The sequence below is a fragment of the Monodon monoceros genome, unplaced genomic scaffold, assembly GCF_005190385.1.
Source record: "Monodon monoceros isolate NGI ecotype Baffin Bay Population unplaced genomic scaffold, NGI_Narwhal_1 Super_Scaffold_6, whole genome shotgun sequence".
Classification (NCBI taxonomy): Eukaryota; Metazoa; Chordata; class Mammalia; order Artiodactyla; family Monodontidae; genus Monodon; species Monodon monoceros.
This window is the reverse complement of record NW_021703783.1, coordinates 38,558,859-38,577,608: the sequence shown is the minus strand read 5'-3', so window position 1 is coordinate 38,577,608 and position 18,750 is coordinate 38,558,859. Positions and strand designations below refer to the sequence as shown.

Genomic DNA, 18,750 nt, shown 5'->3' with positions numbered 1-18,750 from the left:
CTGCATCAATAATTAAGCAAGAAAGAGTGCTTGTACACTTATAACTAGGTGAGTGCTTGACAAAAGGAGAGGCTGCTGATCTTTTCTAAGTGAGCAGTATATAAAAGTAGCTACCAACCCTGCCCCTCAGTAGCTTGTGTTCCTGGAGTGGCTGGCTGGTGCCAAGGCATGTAGTGGGGACTTTGTTCTCCAAAAATTGAGGGTGCACTGTGGTTGGTCTGGTGGATTCCTGAGAAATCAGTGCCCATGCTTGCCTTAGTTTTGATTCACAGCAGCACTGGTGACTGACTTAAAAGGACAAAATCCTTTGCCACCAGTACTACCCTATTCAGAGCCAGACATTTATGGAAATCTTTTTTAGGTCACATGCCAAATGCAGAGATAATGGAACAGAAATTTCAGTGACCATAAACAACAAGGAATATATATTTTGCGAAAATAATTTGGAAAAGTCACAAATGAACAGCTATAGCCCTCAACAAGCAAAAAATCAGTAATATATGAGGAGCAGGAGAATCAGATTTCCAGAGTTAACACTTTACACTACCTTGGCATGTCTAATTCTCAAAAAAAATTACAAAACACACGAGGAAACAAAAACTATGGTCCATTCACAGGAAAAACAGAATTTGATAGAAACCATCCTGAGGAAGCTCAGACATTAGAATTACTGGCCAAAGACGTTAAATCAACTATCTTAAGTATACTCAATAAGCTAATGAAAACCATGGACAAACCTAATAGCGATCAGGAAAAAGATGTATAAACAAAATGATAAAAGGTAATCAGTACACCTACCCTTCAAGAAATGCTAACGGGAGTTGTTCAAGGTGAAATGAAAAGACACCAAACAATCAAAGCCATAAGAAGAAATAAAGAACACTGGTAATTACATAGGTAAATTAAAAAAATATTATTGTACAGTTGTCCCTTGGTATCCACAGAGGACTGGTTGCAGAACCTAGAAATACAAAGGGCTGACTGCACCTTTGGTATGTGACTCCTCTTTTTTCCTTATATGATTCAAAAGAAAAATGAACAAAATATAAAGTGATACCACAATGGGCACACATATAAAGATGTAACCTGTGACAATAAGAATATAAAGGGGGATGGACAGAGAAGTATAGAAGCAGAGTATTTGTACACTACTGAAACTAAATTGGTATTATTCAAATGAGGTTGTTATATATTTAAGATGTTAATTGTAACCCCCAAGAGAACCACTAAAAAAAAACAAAACAAAACAAAACTTAAAAGTATACAGAATAGGAAAGGATATCAAAATAGTTACATTACAAAATTTCAAAAAAGGCAATAATGGAGGAATTCAGGGGGAAAAGACATTTGGGACACACAGAAAACAAATACCTAAATGGCAGAAGCATTCCCTACTTAGCAGTAAGAACTTTAAATGTAAATGGCTTAAACTCTCCTCTTAAAAGGCAGACACTGGTGGGTTGAAAAAAAAAACAATATTCATCCATATGCTGTCTAGAAGAGATTCCTTTTAGATTCAAAGACATTGAAATTAACAGAACTGAAAAGGGTATTCCAAGCAAATAGTAATCAAAATACAGCTAAGATGACTATATTATTATTATGCAAAACAAAGTCAAAAAAGGTTATCAGAGACAAAGGAGATTATATATTGATAAAAGGTTCAATCCAGCAAAAAGATAAAACAATTATAAACATACATGCATCTACCAAGAGAGCCCCAAAATATGTAAAGCAAAAACTGACAGAACTGAAAGGATAGACAGTTCTGCAATAATAGAGACTTCAATAACCCACTTTCAATAATGAATAATAACAAAACAGAAAAGCAATAAACAGGGACTTCCCTGGTGGCACAGTGGTTAAGACTCCATGCTCCCAATGCAGGGGGCCCAGATTTGATCCCTGGTCAGGGAACTAGATCCCACATGCATGCTACAACTTAGAGTTTGCATGCCACAACTAAGGAGCCCTCCTGCCACAACTAAGACCCAATGCAACCAAATAAATAAATAAAATAAAAGCAATAAACAAACAGGGAACTTGAATAACACTACAAACACTGACAGACAGTACTCTAAACACCAGAGTATATATTTTTATCAAGTGTACATGGAACATTCTCTATGAGAGACCAAAACTGGTTTTAATAAATTTCAAAAGACTGATATCTTACAAAGTATCTCCTCTGTCCACAATGGAATGAAACTAGAAATCAGTGACAGAAGGAAAACTAGAAAATTCACAAATTAAACAACACACGTTCTTAACCAATGGGTCAAAGATGAAATCGCAAGAGAAATTAGAAAATAATTTGAGATGAATGAACACAAAAACACAACATATCAGAACTTAATGGATGTATTAGCCATAAAAAGGAACAAAACTGGGTCATCTGTAGAGATGTGGATGGACCCAGAGACTGTCATACAGAGTGAAGTAAGTCAGAAAGAGAGAAACAAATATCGTGTGCTTCCCTGGTGGCGCAGTGGTTGAGAGTCTGCCTGCCAATGCAGGGGACATGGGTTTGAGCCCTGGTCCGGGAAGATCCCACATGCCCCGGAGCAACTGGGCCCGTGAGCCACAACTACTGAGCCTGCGCGTCTGGAGCCTGTGCTCCGCAACAAGAGAGGCCACAACAGTGAGAGGCCCGCGCACTGCGATGAAGAGTGGCCCCCGCTCGCCACAACTAGAGAAAGCCCTTGCACAGAAACGAAGGCCCAACACAGCCAAAAATAAATAAATAAATAAATAAATTTTTAAAAAATCGTATATTAATGCATATGTGCGGAATCTAGAAAAATGGTACAGATGAACCGGTTTGCAAGGCAGCAACAGAGACACAGACACAGAGAACATACATATGGACACCAAGGGGGGAAGGGGAGTGGGTTGAACTGGGAGATTGGAATTGACATATATACACTAATATGTATAAAATAGATAACTAATGAGAACCTGCTGTATAGCACAGGGAACTCCACTGTACAGTAGAAATGAAGACAACATTGTAAAACAACTATAACCCAATAAAAAAGAATTTACTGGATGTTATAAAAACAGTGCAAAGAGGGAAACTTATAGCTATAAGCACCTATGTTAACAAAGAATGATCTCAAAGCAATAACCTAAGCTACCACCTAAAAACTAGAAAGAAGCAAACTAAAACCAAAGATAGCAGGAGGAAATAATAAAGATTAGAATGGAGATAAAAAGAACAGAAAAATGACAGAAAAATCAATGAAACTGAATGCTGGTTCTTTGAAAAGATCAAGAAAATGAACAAACCTTTAGCTAGACTGACTAAGAAAGGTTAAAGATTCCAATTCCTAAATCAGAAATGAGAACTAAAATCAGACCCAAATACTGATTTTACAGAAATAAAAATAATACAAGAGAACAGTGTAAACAAAGGCAGATCAACATGTGGATAACCTAGACGAAACGGACAGATTCCTAGAAACACACAAACTACAAAAACTGATCCGAGAAGGTGGAAATTTGAATAAACCTTTAAGAAGGAGGTTGAATCAGTGATTTTAAAATTTCAAAGAGGCCATATGATCCAGCAATCCCACTCCTGGACATATATCCAGACAAAACTATAATCTGAAAAGATACGTGCACCCCTATGTTCATAATAGCACTATTTACAACAGCCAAGACATGGAAACAACCTAAATGCCCACTGACAGATGAATGGATAAAGAAGATGTGAGATACACACACACACACACACACGGAACATTACTCAGCCATAAAGAAATAATGAAATAATGCCATCTGCAGCTACATGGATGGACCTAGAGATTATCACACTAAGTGAAATCAGTCAGAAAGAGAAAGACAAATAGCGTATGATATCACTTATATGTGGAATCTAAAATATGACACAAATGAACTTATCTATGAAACAGAAAGAGTCATATATGTAGAGAGCAGACTTGTGGTTGCCAAGGGGGAGGAGGGGTGAGGGAGGGTTGGATTGGGAGTTTGGGACTAGCAGATGGAAACTATTATATACAGAATGGATAGACAACAAGATTCTATTGTACAGCACAGGGAACTATATTCAATATCCTGTAATAAACCATAATGAAAAAGAAAAGAAAAATTTCACCAATCCTTCTCAATTAACACCAATCCTTCTCAAACTCTTCCAAAAAAATTGAAGAAGAAACACTTCCTAACTCATTCTAAGAGGCCAGTATTACTCTGATAAAACAGACAAAGACACTACAAGGTGGGGGAAAACCTACAGGCCAATATCTCTTATGAATATAGATTTTAAAAATCCACAAAAAAATACTAGCAAATTCAACTTGTCAGGAGTTAAGAGTATACATCTTGACCAAGTGGGATTTATTCCAGAAATGGGAGCGGGAGGGTGGGGAGGGAGGATGGGAGGTGGGGTGGTTCAACATAAGAAAATCAATGTAATATGGCACATTAACAGAACAAAGGAAAACCACACATGATCATCTCAATTGATACAGAAAAAGCATTTCAAAGAATTCCACACTTTCAAGGTAAGAATACTCAAACTGGGAAGGGAAGGGAACTTCATCAACATGACAAAGGCCGTATGTGAAAAGCACATAGTTGATATCACACTCAGTGGTAAAAGACTGATGGTTTTTCCCCTAAGATCAAGAACAAGACAAGGATGCCCACTTTTGCCATTTCGCTCAACATAGTTTTGGGAGGTCTAGCCAGAGCAATTAGGCAAGAAAAAGTAATAAAAGACATCCAAACTAGAAAGGAGAAGTAAAATGATTATCAAAAAGAACAAAATACTTAGGAATACATCACCTATACAATGAAAACTATTACAAATTGCTGAAAGAAATGAAAAACCTAAATAAATAGAATGAAACCCATGTTCATGGACTGGAGGACTCAATATTGTTAAGATGACAACAATATTCAAATGATATACAGACTCAGTGTACTATCAAAGTCCCAATGGCATTTGCTTGGAGAAACAGAAAACTCCAACCTAAAATTCATATGAGATTTCAAGTGGCCCTGAATACCCTCAACAGTATTAAAAAAGAACAGTAAAATTGAACAGCTCATACTTCTCGTTTTCAAATCTTACTACAAAGCTACAATAATTGAAATAGTGTGGTACTGGCATAAAGACAGACATACAGATCAATTAAATGGAAATAGAGAACCCAGAAATAAACCCAGCTCCTCCCATGGACACACCAAATTTACAAGTACTTACAGAACAAGTATCTATGACAACAACCTGAAGACTAGCAGAAAAGATTTTCCACAACTAAAGACGTGAAAAAGGAAGCATGAGATGGGTAGAATGGGTGGAAATGAGACATAGTCAGCACCCAAACCCCCTGGTTGGTGACCCACAAACAGGAAGAATATCACAATTGTAGAGTTCCTCCCCCAAGGAGCAAGAGGTCCAAATGCCACATTGGGCTCCCCAGGCTGAGGGTCCTAAAACAAGAAGATGAGGCACCAGGTCTGGCTTTGAAAAATCAGTGGAGCTTACATACTGGACACTGAGAAGATTGTAGGAAACAAGAGAATCTGCTCCTAAAGGGTGGATGCAAAAATCTCACCCACCCAGGACCAGACAGATGGCTACACAGGGGAATTCTACAAAACATTTAATGACGCATTAACACCTATTCTTCTTAAACTATTCCAAAAAATTGAAGGAGGAATGCTTCTGAGCTTATTCTATGAGGCCAGCATCACCTAGATACCAAAACTAGACACAAAAAAAGAAAACTACAGGCCAATATCACTGATGAACATGGATGCTAACATCCTCAACAAAATATTAGCAAACAGGATTCAACAGTACATTAAATAGATCACACATCATGATCAAGTAAGATTTATCTCAGGGATCAAGGATGGTTTAATATCTGCAAATAAATCAATATGATATATCACTTTAACAAACTGAACATAAAAATCATATGATCATCTCAACAGATGTAGAAAAAGCTTTTGAAAATTAAACATTTAACATTTATGATAAAAACTCCCAATAAGTGGGTATATAAGGAACATACCTCAACATAATAAAGGCTATATATGACAAACCCACAGCCAACATCATACTCAATGGCGAAAAGCTGAAGCATTTCCAGTAAGTTAAGGAACATGACAAGGATGCCCACTCTTGCCATTTTTATTCAATACAGTACTGGAAGTCCTAGCCATAGCAATAACGAGGAAGAGAAATAAAAGGAATTCAAATTGGAAAGGAAGCAGTAAAACTGTCACTGTTTGTAAATGACATGATACTATATATAGAAAAGCCTAAGGATGCTATCAAAAATCTATTAAAATAAATGAATTCAGTACAGTTGTAGGATACAAAACTAATACACAGAAATCTGTTGCCCTTCTATACATTAATAATGAACTATCAGAAAGAGATTTTAAGAAAACAATCCCATTTATAACTGCATCAAAAAGTAAAATATCTAACCAAAGAGGTAAATGACTTATACTCTGAAAACTATAAGGCACTGATGAAAGAAACCAAAGATGACACAAACAAACGAAATGGCACACCATGCTCATGGACTGAAGAATTAATATTGTTAAAATGACCAAACTAAGCAAGGCAATCTATAGATTCAAAGCAATCTCTATCAAAATATCAAGGGCATTTTTCACAGAAATAGAACAGTAATTCTAAACTCTGTATGGATACCAAAAGATCTCAAATACCAAAGCAATCTTGAGGAAGAAAAACAGAGCTGGAGGTATTTCGCTCCCAGATTTCAAACTATATTACAAAGCTTCAATAATCAAATAGTATGGTGCTAGCTCAAAAACAGACACACAGATCAATGAAACCAAAGAGAGAGCCCAGAAATAAATCCACACATATTTGGCCTATTAATCTATGGCAAAGGAGGCAAGAATAAACAATGAGGAAAAGACAGCCTCTTAAAGAGAGCTGGGAAAACTGGATAGCTACATGCAAAAGAATCAAATTGGACTACATTCTCACACCATATACAAATGGGCAGAAGACCAGAATACAGGCTTTTTATTCCCCCAAAGAAGACACACAGATGGCCACAGACAGAAAAGATGCTCCACATCACTATAATCAGAGAAATGGAAATCAAAACCACAGTGAGATACCACCTCAAAACCGTCAGATGGCTATCATCAAAAAGACAACAAATAACAAGTGTTGGCGAAGATGTGGAGAAAAGGGAACCCTTGTGCACTTGTAGGATTGTAAATTGGTGCAGCCACTATGGAAAAACAGTATGGAGCTTCCTCAAGAAATTAAAAATGGAACTCCTATAGGATCCAGCAAATTCACTTCTGGGTATTTACCCAAGGAAATCAAAACTACTAATTCCAAAAGATATATGCACCCTTATATTCACTGCAGCATTATTTTTTTTTTTTTTTTTTTGCTGTACGCGGGCCTCTCACTGTTGTGGCCTCTCCCGTTGCGGAGCACAGGCTCTGGACGCACAGGCTCAGCGGCCATGGCTCACGGGCCCAGCCGCTCCGCGGGCATGTGGGATCTTCCCGGACCGGGGCACGAACCCGTGTCCCCTGCATCGGAAGGCGGACTCTCAACCACTGCGCCACCAGGGAAGCCCCACTGCAGCATTATTTACAACAGCCAAGATATGGAAGCAACCTAAGTCCCCATCAATAGATGAATGGATAAAGAAGATATGATATATATACACAGTGGAGTATTACTCAGCCATAAAAAAAGAAATATTGCCATTTGTGACAACATGGATGGATCTAGAGGGTAATTATGCTAAGTGAGGTAAGACAAAGAAAAGCAAATACCACATGATCTCACTTATATGTGGAAACTAAAAAATAAAACAAACAAAACAAAATGAAAACAGACTCATAGATACAGAGAACATTTGGGTAGTTGACGGAGGGGAGGGGGTTGTGGGGCAGGTAAATAGGTGAATGGAATTAAGAGGTACAAGCCTCCAGTTATACAATAAATAAGCCATGGGGATGTAATATACAGCATAAAGAATATGGTCAGGGAGTTCCCTGCTGGTCCAGTGGTTAAGACTCCACGCTCCCAATGCAGGGGGCCCGGGTTTGATCCCTGGTCGGGGAACTAGATCCCGCACGCGTGCCGCAACTAAGAGTCCACATGCCGCAACTAAGAAGCCTGCATGCCGCAACTAAAGTCCGCATGCCACAATGAAGATCCCACGTGCCCCAACTAAGAGCCAGCACAGCCAAAATAAATGAATGAATGAATGAATGAATATTTTTTAAAAAGAATATGGTTAAATAATATTGTATTAACTTTGCATGGGGACAGATGGTTACTAGACTTAACACAGTGATCATTTCATAATGTATGCAAATGTCAAATCACTATGTAGTATACCTGAAATGAACATAATATTGTACATCAACTATATTTCAATTAAAAGGAAAGGCTAATATTATAAAACCCTTAGAAAACATAGGGGAAACATTTCATGATCTTGGATTTGGCAACAATTTATGAAGTATGGCAACAAAAGCATAGATAACAAAAAAATTAATTGGACTTCATAAAAATTAAAAGCTTTTGAGCCTCAAAGACACTTCAAGAGAGTAAAAAAGATAACCCACAAAATAGGAGAAAATATTTGCAGATCATATATCTGACAAGAGTTTAATATCCAGAATATATAAAGATCTGGTACAGCTCAACAACAAATAACCCAATTTAAAAAATGGTCAAAGGACTTGAACAGACATTTCTCCAAAAAAGACATATAAATGGCAAAGAAGCACATGAAAAGATGCCCGATATCATACGCCACTAGGAAAATGAAGCACAAAACCATGATGAGATACCACTTTCTACCCATTAGGATGAGGGCTTTATCCAAAAAGCAAAAATAACAAGTGTTGTTAAGGATGTAGAAAAATTTGAATCCTCCTCCATTGCTGGTGGGAATGTAAAACGATACAACTGCTTTGGAAAACAGTTATGCACTCCTCAATATGTTAAACATATAATTATCATATTACCCAGTAATTCCTAGTATATACCCAAAAGAGTTGAAAGCAGGGACTCAGATAGTTGTGCAGCATTATTCACAGTAATCCAAAGATGGAAGCAACCCAAGCATCCTTCAATAGATAATGAATAAACAAAATGTGGTATATACATACAATGGAATATTATTCAGCCAATAAAAAGTAATGAAGTTCTGACACATGCTCCACATAGATGAAGCTGGAAAATATTATGCTAAGTGAAATAAGCCAGATACAAAAGGACAAATATTGCATGATTCCATTTATATGTGGTATCTAAAATAGGTACATTCAGAAAGACAGAGACTAGAAGGGAAGTTACCAGCAGCTGGGAAGAATGGGAAGTTATGGTTTCATGGGTATAGAGTTTCTGGGGATGCTGCAAAGTTCTGGAAATAAATACCGGTGATGGTTGCACAGCAATGTGAATGTACTAAACGCCACTGGGTTAGCTGTACACTTAAAAATGGTAAATTGTATGTATGCATATTTTATCACAATAAAAAAAACTTTTAAAGAAAGCATGTTACAAATTATTTGTAAATAGAACAACAACTTAATAATTAAATCACGGAACAGTATTAAATGTATACCTGTAACAATGGTGAATGAAAAGATCTATTATGAGAAAAGAATAGGCGTGTATATACTATACATTTCCATTCACGTAAAGACAGAAAGAAAATTCCTAGATAGGTGCAGAAAAAACTGCTCTCTCATCACCTCTAGGGAAAATGACTGGAGGAATCTGGGACAGGGAGATTTAATTAACTTATTTACTATAAATCATTTGACTTTCTTACCACATATAGGTATTACTTTCACACTTAAAATAATGTGGAGGATGGACTGTAAGGAGGGGAAAGCTGAAGGCCTAACAGCTAAAAGGCTATTCCTATTGCTCAAGCCTAAACAGTGGTAGTAATGATTGAAAGAAGTTTTGAAGGCAGATTTCATGGGATGTGAGAACAGATTAGACATGTAAACTGTGAGCAAGTGTCATCAACGACAATTTCCTGGTTCCCAAATGGCCGAGTATTAATGCAGTGATGCAGTTAATTGAAATGAAAGTACTGAGAATGTTTTCCACCTTTGTTACTAAAAAATTATTCCTGCTCCTAAGAGCAGGATTGAGATCTATGATTATCTTACACATCGTCAATCAGCATCTAACTTAAACTTCATGCTGTCTGAAGTTATACTTCTAGAAGAAACTGCTGTTTACAAAGTATTTTGACATTCTATCACTAATTTCCTGAAATAGCATTTCATATGAGCCAGAAATTTCTTTAAAATCATTATGGGTTTTATAAAATGTTATTCATCTTTGTTTGTTAATAGACAGACAACAAAAACCTTCTTGTCTCATGATGGACTAACAAATGTTTCTTACCATGATTGGCTTGCCCTGAAATGTCTTAACTTCTTCTCTTAAGTATTTAAAAGCCTGTTAACAAAGCAGGAAGGAACTTTCATTAGCATTCAAACATTTCATTAAAGCCATCATTATTCTATCAAGAGAGTTTTGGTAATTGCAACTATCTCTAAACTAAACAATAAAAAATTCTGAAGATGATCCCATTATGCAGGTGACAGGGAATGAAAAAGTAAAAATTTAAGACTTCAGCTACAGTTCACATTTATTGTATATTAAACTACTATGGATTACTACTGACACATACTCACAAAATTCAAAACAGACCCAAAATATCACTACCTATCAATTTTAAAATGGGTTCGGAGGGCCTTCTAAGATGAAGAATTAAAAAAAAAAATCAGTACAAGGTTTTAAAAGGCTATTATAGAAATTTTTGTTTCAAAGGAATATTACTTATCTTTAAATAGGCCATGATAACAATTAAGGGTAAAATCATTATGTCAAAATACCAAGAATCAGAACGGAAGTTATATATATTGCGGGCCTACTCTGTAATAGAAATACTAACTACTGAGTACATGGTCTCTGATTCCCATGTTAATTTAAAAATTGTTAATATTTTTACTGATAGGAAACAAACTGTTCTTAAATTGAAACAAAAAAAGCTTTAAGAAGATCATCAAAAAGGAAATCAATTAATAAGCAGCACCAAAAAGGTGAACAAGGTTCTCCAAAGTCTTTACAAACATTACTGTAAGCACACATTTTTCTCAAGTAAAATATACACTACTGCTTTTATCACCAGGACTTCAAATCAGAAGAAAAGTTTTCTTCTCACCTGCTGTGCATCTGTGTCTGACTGGAAAGTGATATACCAGTTGCTATTGTGTGCAAATTCACAGCTTATCACCTTGGGGCAGTTTTCATTTTTAAACAAAGCTTTTACTTCCTAAAAAAGAAAATCTTCAGTTAACTCTAAAAATATATCAAAAATGGGCATTTTTTTTCCTCTTCATGTCTTTTGGTCCTTTCTATTTCTTTACTTAGTAACTGTTTACGCCTTCTGCCCATTTTTCTGTTGAGTAGAATTATACTCTGAAACAAGCACATGCATAGTTATAGTGCAAATTTTGTGCATGATTTAGGGATGGAAGCTTATTTTATAATCAGCAAAACTGAAGTATTATTTCAATCCTAGTGGCAAGCTAAATTCTGCTTAAGAGTAAAATCTTTCCAGTCCTGTCATTGTCCAAAAAAAAAGGTGTGGGTGGATGGGGGGACTGTCCTACATTAACATTTTCTAGGTGCAAAGTATTTTTATGCATTTTCATTTAATCCAAATGCTCTGTCTACAACAGTCACAGACATGAACTGTGCACAGATATCTTGTTTTTCATAACTGATTTAATTAAAAACTAAAACTCAAAAAAATATATGGATTTAGAAAAAGATGATTATCAAAACTCAGAGGGACTTCCCTGGTGGCACAGTGGTTAAGAATCTGCCTGCCAATGCAGGGGACATGGGCTCGAGCCCTGGTCCGGGAAGATCCCACATGCTACAGAACAACTAAGCCCGTGTGCCACAACTACGGAAGCCTGCACGCCTAGAGCCTGTGCTCCACAACAAGAGAAGCCACCACAATGAGAAGCACATGCACCACAACGAAAAGTAGCCCCCGCTCGCCGCAACTAGAGAAAGCCCGCGCGCAGCAACGAAAACCCAATGCAGCCAAAAAAATAAACAAAAATAAATAAATCTATTAAAAATTACTGAAAATAAAATAAAATAAACAGTTAAGAATATTTAGCTTTAACAATACTAATGATTTACCTCTACTGGTGTTGTTTCAGGAATCTCTCTAAGAATTACAATACAACGCTTATGACTTGGTCTCACTTTCTCGCCCTTCTCATCAACTTGCACCATGGGAGAAGCTGAAATTTTAAAGAAGTTTCATTCAAAAGTGTAAGAATAGTGATATTAATAATTCCATTAAAAAACTATTTTCAATTTCCAACTGAATAAATTAGCAGAGGCTAACATCTTAAAGAAATTAAGTTGTAGAATCAAAGATCACAGTTACAATAAAGTATCTTGAGACTGATATGCAAAGAACATTGTCCAATGTTATTCATTGCACAAATACTCAGTGTACTTATTTTGTGACGTGGCACAGTGTTGGAGTTGAAAAGAAGCCTTTAAGGAGTATACCATATTTATATCTCATAGGGCACTTCCCTGTATACAATTACCAAATTCTTTATTTCAAGTAAAATCAATGTACTGCATTAGCCAAACACTACTCTAGGGAATGTAATGAGCTTTGATATGCGAAAAAATTCTCCTTAAAATTAAAGTCTGAGAAACACTTAAAACCAAGAATTATATATAAATGATTACAGTCTTTCTTTCAGATGCTGGTTTTGAGTTAATATAGAATGAAGGTAGTACCACAAGCCAAAACTTTTATTTCTAGTCCCTTCAAAGGATAATATGTCACATCTTCCTGTGCAGGTAAGTAGAGAGAATAAAAGTAGTTGTTAAGGAAGAAGGCCTGTGTATAAGTGCTAGGTTTCAGCCCTTGGAGGTAGGAGGTTCTGTCTCTTGGCAAATTCTTTAAATGTTGACAAGACTGGGTCATTTTAAGATCTGGTCAAACCAGATCAAGGCTGGTTTGATCTGTACAAACCGATCAGAGATTTCATAAATGTTTTTATCCCTCTGACAATGGAAATCCCTACTCCCATGTAAGTCTATTACTGGACTTGCTTTATTTAACCTTCAAACATTTCAACGAATTTCAAAAAAAAAGTGAAGATCCACCTTTACTCAAGTAGTTAACAAAACCTGTATAAGAGAGGTTACCGAGAAATGCTGATATAAGACACAAACACCACTAAAAATTCTTAAGCCTCAATCTAAAATATAAATTCTTTACCAAACTTTGGAGCAGTGTTTGTCAAACTGCAGGTCGCAACTCTTTTAATAGGTTGTGAAAACAATTTTATAATAAAAGAAATGAACTCATTTCAAGCATTTAGTATTAATCCACTATTAACATTTCAGTTGTGTGTATGTGTGTATTGGGTTGTGATATAAAGTTTACTTATTACTTTTGTTTAGAAGTTTGAAACAGATTGCTTTACAGGGTGTGATAATGACACATATAGCTTTCTAATAGCCCAGAAAACAGAGGTTTAATTGCTTATACTTGAGTAAATGGGTATCAAGATGAACAACCAAGGTACAGAACTGATATACAAGCTATATATGTACCAGTCAGTAAAAACAGATAAATTATTAGCACAGAATAGCAAAAAATATGGAGTTAAAAACAATTTCCTGCATGATCAGAAGTCAAAAGAATATTTAATCTTTGATTTTAAAAGTAAGCTAAAAGGTAGGATTTACATACATCTCAACACTTCAAGAATTAGGTCAGGGTCTGTGGTCAGCTTTTTTATTTCTTCCATGTTGGCAACTGTCCAAATTGGGATGAACTGATCACTGTCCATTTGAGATATCAGGTAAAGATCCTTTGACAAATTTTCTCTGAAAGGAATAAGAGAAGCAACAGTCCTATAAAACAAACAAATCTTAAAAAGCACCTAAAGAAAAGAGATGCCTTATTCACTTTTGTCACTAAACCTAGGAAAACAAAATTATGCTATCAGAAATAACACAGTGAACTATGAAAATACGTAATATACAACAGATACATTCTAACAACTTCTGGAAAGTTTCTGAATCCCCAAATACATTGGGCCCAACAGTTTTGAACAAGGAATTTATGAAATTATATTGATGTGGAAAGAGGCTTAATATTAAAGTATATTACAAAATATTACATACAGTTTTGTTCCATCTTATAAATACCTTATCACTGATGTTAGAATATGCATATGGAGAAAATTGTAATGTAAACCATGAGTTGGATCATGGAGGATTTTCAGTTTCTTAATGTTTGCATTTTTTAATAGGTATGTTTGACTTTTTATTTAAATTTAAATAATAAAGTTAAAATAATAAATATAAAACATTTTAAATTAAGACAAAAGACTAAGATACATTTTTTAAAAAAGAAGATACAAATGCTCTATCTTACACATAAAATCTTGTTCAACAAACTGAAGGAGAATCAAATTCATGTCTTGTTATTTACATCAAACCTTTGAAGTAGTCTGGTTATAAATAGCTAGAAATCTTTGCTTAAAAGCCACCTTCTCAATGACTTCTCAATGACCACCCTATTCTGAAACCACCCAAGTACTCCTGATTCCCCTCTTCCCTTGCTTACTCCGCTCTACTTTTTTCCATAGCACTTATCACCTAACACACTTCTAAGCTGCTTATTTATTATGTTTATTGTTTTGTCTCCCCCAGTCAGAATACAGGTTCCACAAAGGATCTTTGTCATTCAAAATGACAAAGCCTTAGTACTTGGCAAAGAGTAGGGTCCAGGCCTTTACATTCAAATTATACTAAAATAGAGTAGTAATTACCTTTTTAAGGTTACAATTGTCAACAAGTGGTGGTTATTTGTCTTGGAGGAAAAAAGAATAGAGAGGATACCAGTAACAGTTAAACTCACTTCAGCATAAAAGAAAGAACAGGGCTTCCCTAGTGGCGCAGTGGTTAAGAATCCACCTGCCAATGCAGGGATCACGGTTAGAGCCCTGATCCGGGAATACCCCACATGCTGCAGAGCAACTAAGCCCGTGTGCCACAACTACTGAGCCTGCACTCTGGAGCCCACAAACCACAACTACTGAGTCCGTGTGCCACAACTACTGAAGCCTTGGTGCCTAGAGCCTGTGTTCTGCAACAAGAGAAGCCACCGCAATGAGAAGCCTGCGCACTGCAACGAAGAGTAACCTCCGCTCGCCGCAACTAGAGAAAGCCTGCACAGAGCAACGAAGACCCAAAAATAAAATAAATAAATTTATTTATTAAAAAAAAAGGAACATACTAGTCAACCAGATATTCTTTAAGAACTTGAAAATAAGACAACTGTAAACATAATATTGTACAACTAAAAGGCTGTAGCCTAAATCAACTCAGACTTTCAGCCAGTCTCTCATAAAACAGTATGACACACCCTTAAAGAAACTACCTTGTCAGAAGTAAGTCAAATTAATAGATATATAACATCGAGGATTATGACTAATACTTATTATGTTCATGACTAATACCTAATATGTCTTAGTGGCAATTCTACTGAGCTACAAATGGCAATTACCCGGCTGGTTTGAACTGTATCGTAGTTCTGAGTAGGATGTGATAGATCATGATAAGCCAGAGCTCATGCTACAACAACTAAAATAACTTGGATAGATTACAAAAAAATCATGTTTTTGGAGATAAAAACTGTAGAAGCTACAAGGACAAAATGAAATTCCAGAAAGATAATCTTTCTTTTCCAAGGATATCTGCAGATCCTGGACCAGAAAGAAACTAGTAGAGCTTTATTTTAGGCAGTTGCACAAGACTGGTATTATGAATTGGAAGCTAAAGGAGCCCCCAATACACAGCTGATTTTCCTCCATATGACATTTACTGAGTTCTAAGGAGGAAGATGGAAGGCTGGGACCCTGAAAGATGGAAGGCTGAAAAAGCAGAGTAAAATCTTTGTGGTCTTGTGGAAGCCCCAGTAGAAGAAGGAACCTTGCATCAAACCTAAGACAGGTCTCCCTGACAAGACATTTGCCAGATTTTGAAGCTGTACAGGGTAAGAGGCTAAAGAGCGCATCTCAAACATCTGAAGAACAGAACTAAATTTCCCTTGGTGTTTCATGACTGAGGTAACAGAAACCTGCCAACTTCTAAATCAAAAGCCTAAGAAGGTCATGCCTAAGGAACAGAGATAAATCAGAGGTCGATCGAGTCTAATTAAAGTGGCTGCTCAGCCCTGACTCAGCTCAATCCTTAAGTGGATTGAAGAAATCAATCTGCTTCTGCTTACCAGAAGAAAGCTCAAATCTTGTCTAGAGAGAAAAATTATGGCACTGCAGCTTTCTAGTTTCTTTTATATGTAGTGCCCAGCATATGTAGTGTCCAAATTATAATCAAAATTTATAAGACATGCAAAAAGCCAGGAAATTGTGACAATCAAGAGAAAAAAAACCTCAAATGACACACAAATTGACACACAAATGATCCAGCTAGTAGGCAAAGATTTTAAAATAACTATGACAAGTATGGGAGACAAAATGAATTGCATCATAGGCACAACTGACTAGAAGGGTCTTGTTTTCATAAAACGAGGGCCTGTACTAGACTATAAAGGCAAAGAAGAAAAAGGTGGAGAAGAAAAGGGAGATATTCAGGATGAAGAATCAATTAAAACTGAGTCAAGACTGTATTATATGTAAGGAAATAAAGAAGTCTATGATAAAATCCAGGTTTCTAGCTTAAAAAATTGGTTTACTGGTCCTCCTCCAAAAAACAGAAGGCATTACATTTGCACGCATATCCAAACTTCTGTTTATTTTGGAAGGGGTAGTTCTACATACTGAAGGTTTATACATCTAAGCTATAAATATACCTACATAATTCTTAATTCTTATCTGTAAATAAGGTATCTTGAAATGTTTGCCTGAAGGAACTCTTTATTTAATAGAAGAAACTGGTAATATAAATTCTATACCCATCCACATCTTATTAAAAATAACTCTATGCTCAAAGATTACAAGAGCAAACTACTAAAAACATAGAGAACTCTAAAACTGAATATGATTATAGGAAAAATATCCAACAGAAATTTCATTATCTTTCTACTGGGACTAGACCCTTTACATAATCAACTGGAGACCACCACATCTTTAAATCTAGTTAAGAAATATACTGAAGAATGATACCAAAATACATCACCAAAGGAAATTAAAACCATTTTTCCATTCTATTTCATAGGTATTTCACATCTACTAATCAAACAATTCAAAACGGAGAAAGGTCAATTTAAAAATGATAGTGTACCGTGAGAAACAGAATTCTAATTGTTTCTTCAAACACTCTTTTAGTTCTTCTGTAGAAATTGCTGAGTTGCTTTCTCCTGATAGTAGAAAACAAGAGGGGAAATGTTAATACCTAATTACCATAGGTAGTAAACTTTACATATTGTTTTCAGAGTAAGCCACAAAGTATGCACAAATTAAAATCACCAGAAAACTGTATTTTTATTCTTTTTAGAATTCAGATACACACAAGGTCTACCTTTTAACCTATCTATTCTTCTTTCTTTAGACAGATTTCATCTCAGTTTTTTGTGTGTGTGTGTGTGGTACGCGGGCCTCTCACTGTTGTGGCCTCTCCTATTGCGGAGCACAGGCTCCCGACGCGCAGGCTCAGTGGCCATGGCTCACGGGCCCAGCTGCTCCGCGGCATGTGGCATCTTCCCGGACTGGGGCACGAACCCGCGTCCCCTGCATTGGCAGGCAGACTCTCAACCACTACACCACCAGGGAAGCCCTCATATCAGTTTTTAAATTACATATTTTATCAAGTAATTAACAAATCATCGGTAATACTAAAAGCACTTAGATACCATACTGTAAAACATTACCCTAAATACTTTAAAAAATGTGATAACTATTTATTCCTTTAATGAAAACTCAAAGAACAGAAGTAATAGTGGGGCTTCCCTGGTGGTGCAGCGGTTGGGAGTCCGCCTGCCGATGCAGGGGACACGGGTTCGTGACCTGGTCATGGGCCCGTGAGCCATGGCCACTGAGCCTGCGCGTCCAGAGCCTGTGCTCCGCAACGGGAGAGGCCACAACAGTGAGAGGCCTGCGTACCGCCAAAAAAAAAAAGAAAAAAGTAATAGTAATCTAGGGGCTTCCCTGGTGGTGCAGTGGTTAAGAATCCGCCTGCCAATGCAGGGAACACGGGTTTGAGCCCTGGTCCGGGAAGATCCCACATGCCGTGGAGCAACTAAGCCCGTGCACCACAACTAACTACTGAGCCTGCACTTTAGAGCCCGTGAGCCACAACTACTGAGCCCTCAAGCCACAACTACTGAGCCCTCAAGCCACAACTACTGAGCCCGTGAGACACAACTACTGAAGCCTGCGTGCCTAGAACCTGTGCTCCGCAACAAGAGAAGCCACCGCAGTGAGAAGCCCACATGCCGCAACTAGAGAAAGCCCACACACAGCAACGAAGACCCAACACAGCCAAAAAAACAAATAAATTTATATACATAAACAAAAGTAACAGTAATCTAAATTTGAAGACAGGAACTACACAAAGTGGGATATATATATGGCTCCACATCTGTACTATCGGTAGTAAATCTGATGTTAGTCACACTCCTTAAACTTCTATCTCTTAACAGACTT

At 36.7% G+C, this 18,750-nt stretch overlaps 1 protein-coding gene across 5 annotated transcripts in view; it reads right to left on the bottom strand.

Moving 5' to 3' along the window:
* The window catches only part of LARP4 (La ribonucleoprotein domain family member 4), a 64,083-nt gene that overhangs the window by 25,960 nt on the left and 19,373 nt on the right, over nt 1-18,750 (bottom strand). For all 5 annotated transcript variants that reach the window (XR_003791093.1, XM_029205258.1, XM_029205260.1 and 2 more), the window contains 5 exons: nt 17,390-17,465; nt 13,830-13,966; nt 12,245-12,348; nt 11,250-11,360; nt 10,427-10,480 (listed from right to left, as the gene is read on the bottom strand). Coding sequence is in view for 4 of the 5 variants with exons in the window: in XM_029205258.1 (XP_029061091.1) it covers nt 10,427-10,480; nt 11,250-11,360; nt 12,245-12,348; nt 13,830-13,966; nt 17,390-17,465 (482 nt within the window). In the remaining variant the exon portion in view is untranslated. The remainder of the gene's footprint in view (nt 1-10,426; nt 10,481-11,249; nt 11,361-12,244; nt 12,349-13,829; nt 13,967-17,389; nt 17,466-18,750) is intronic.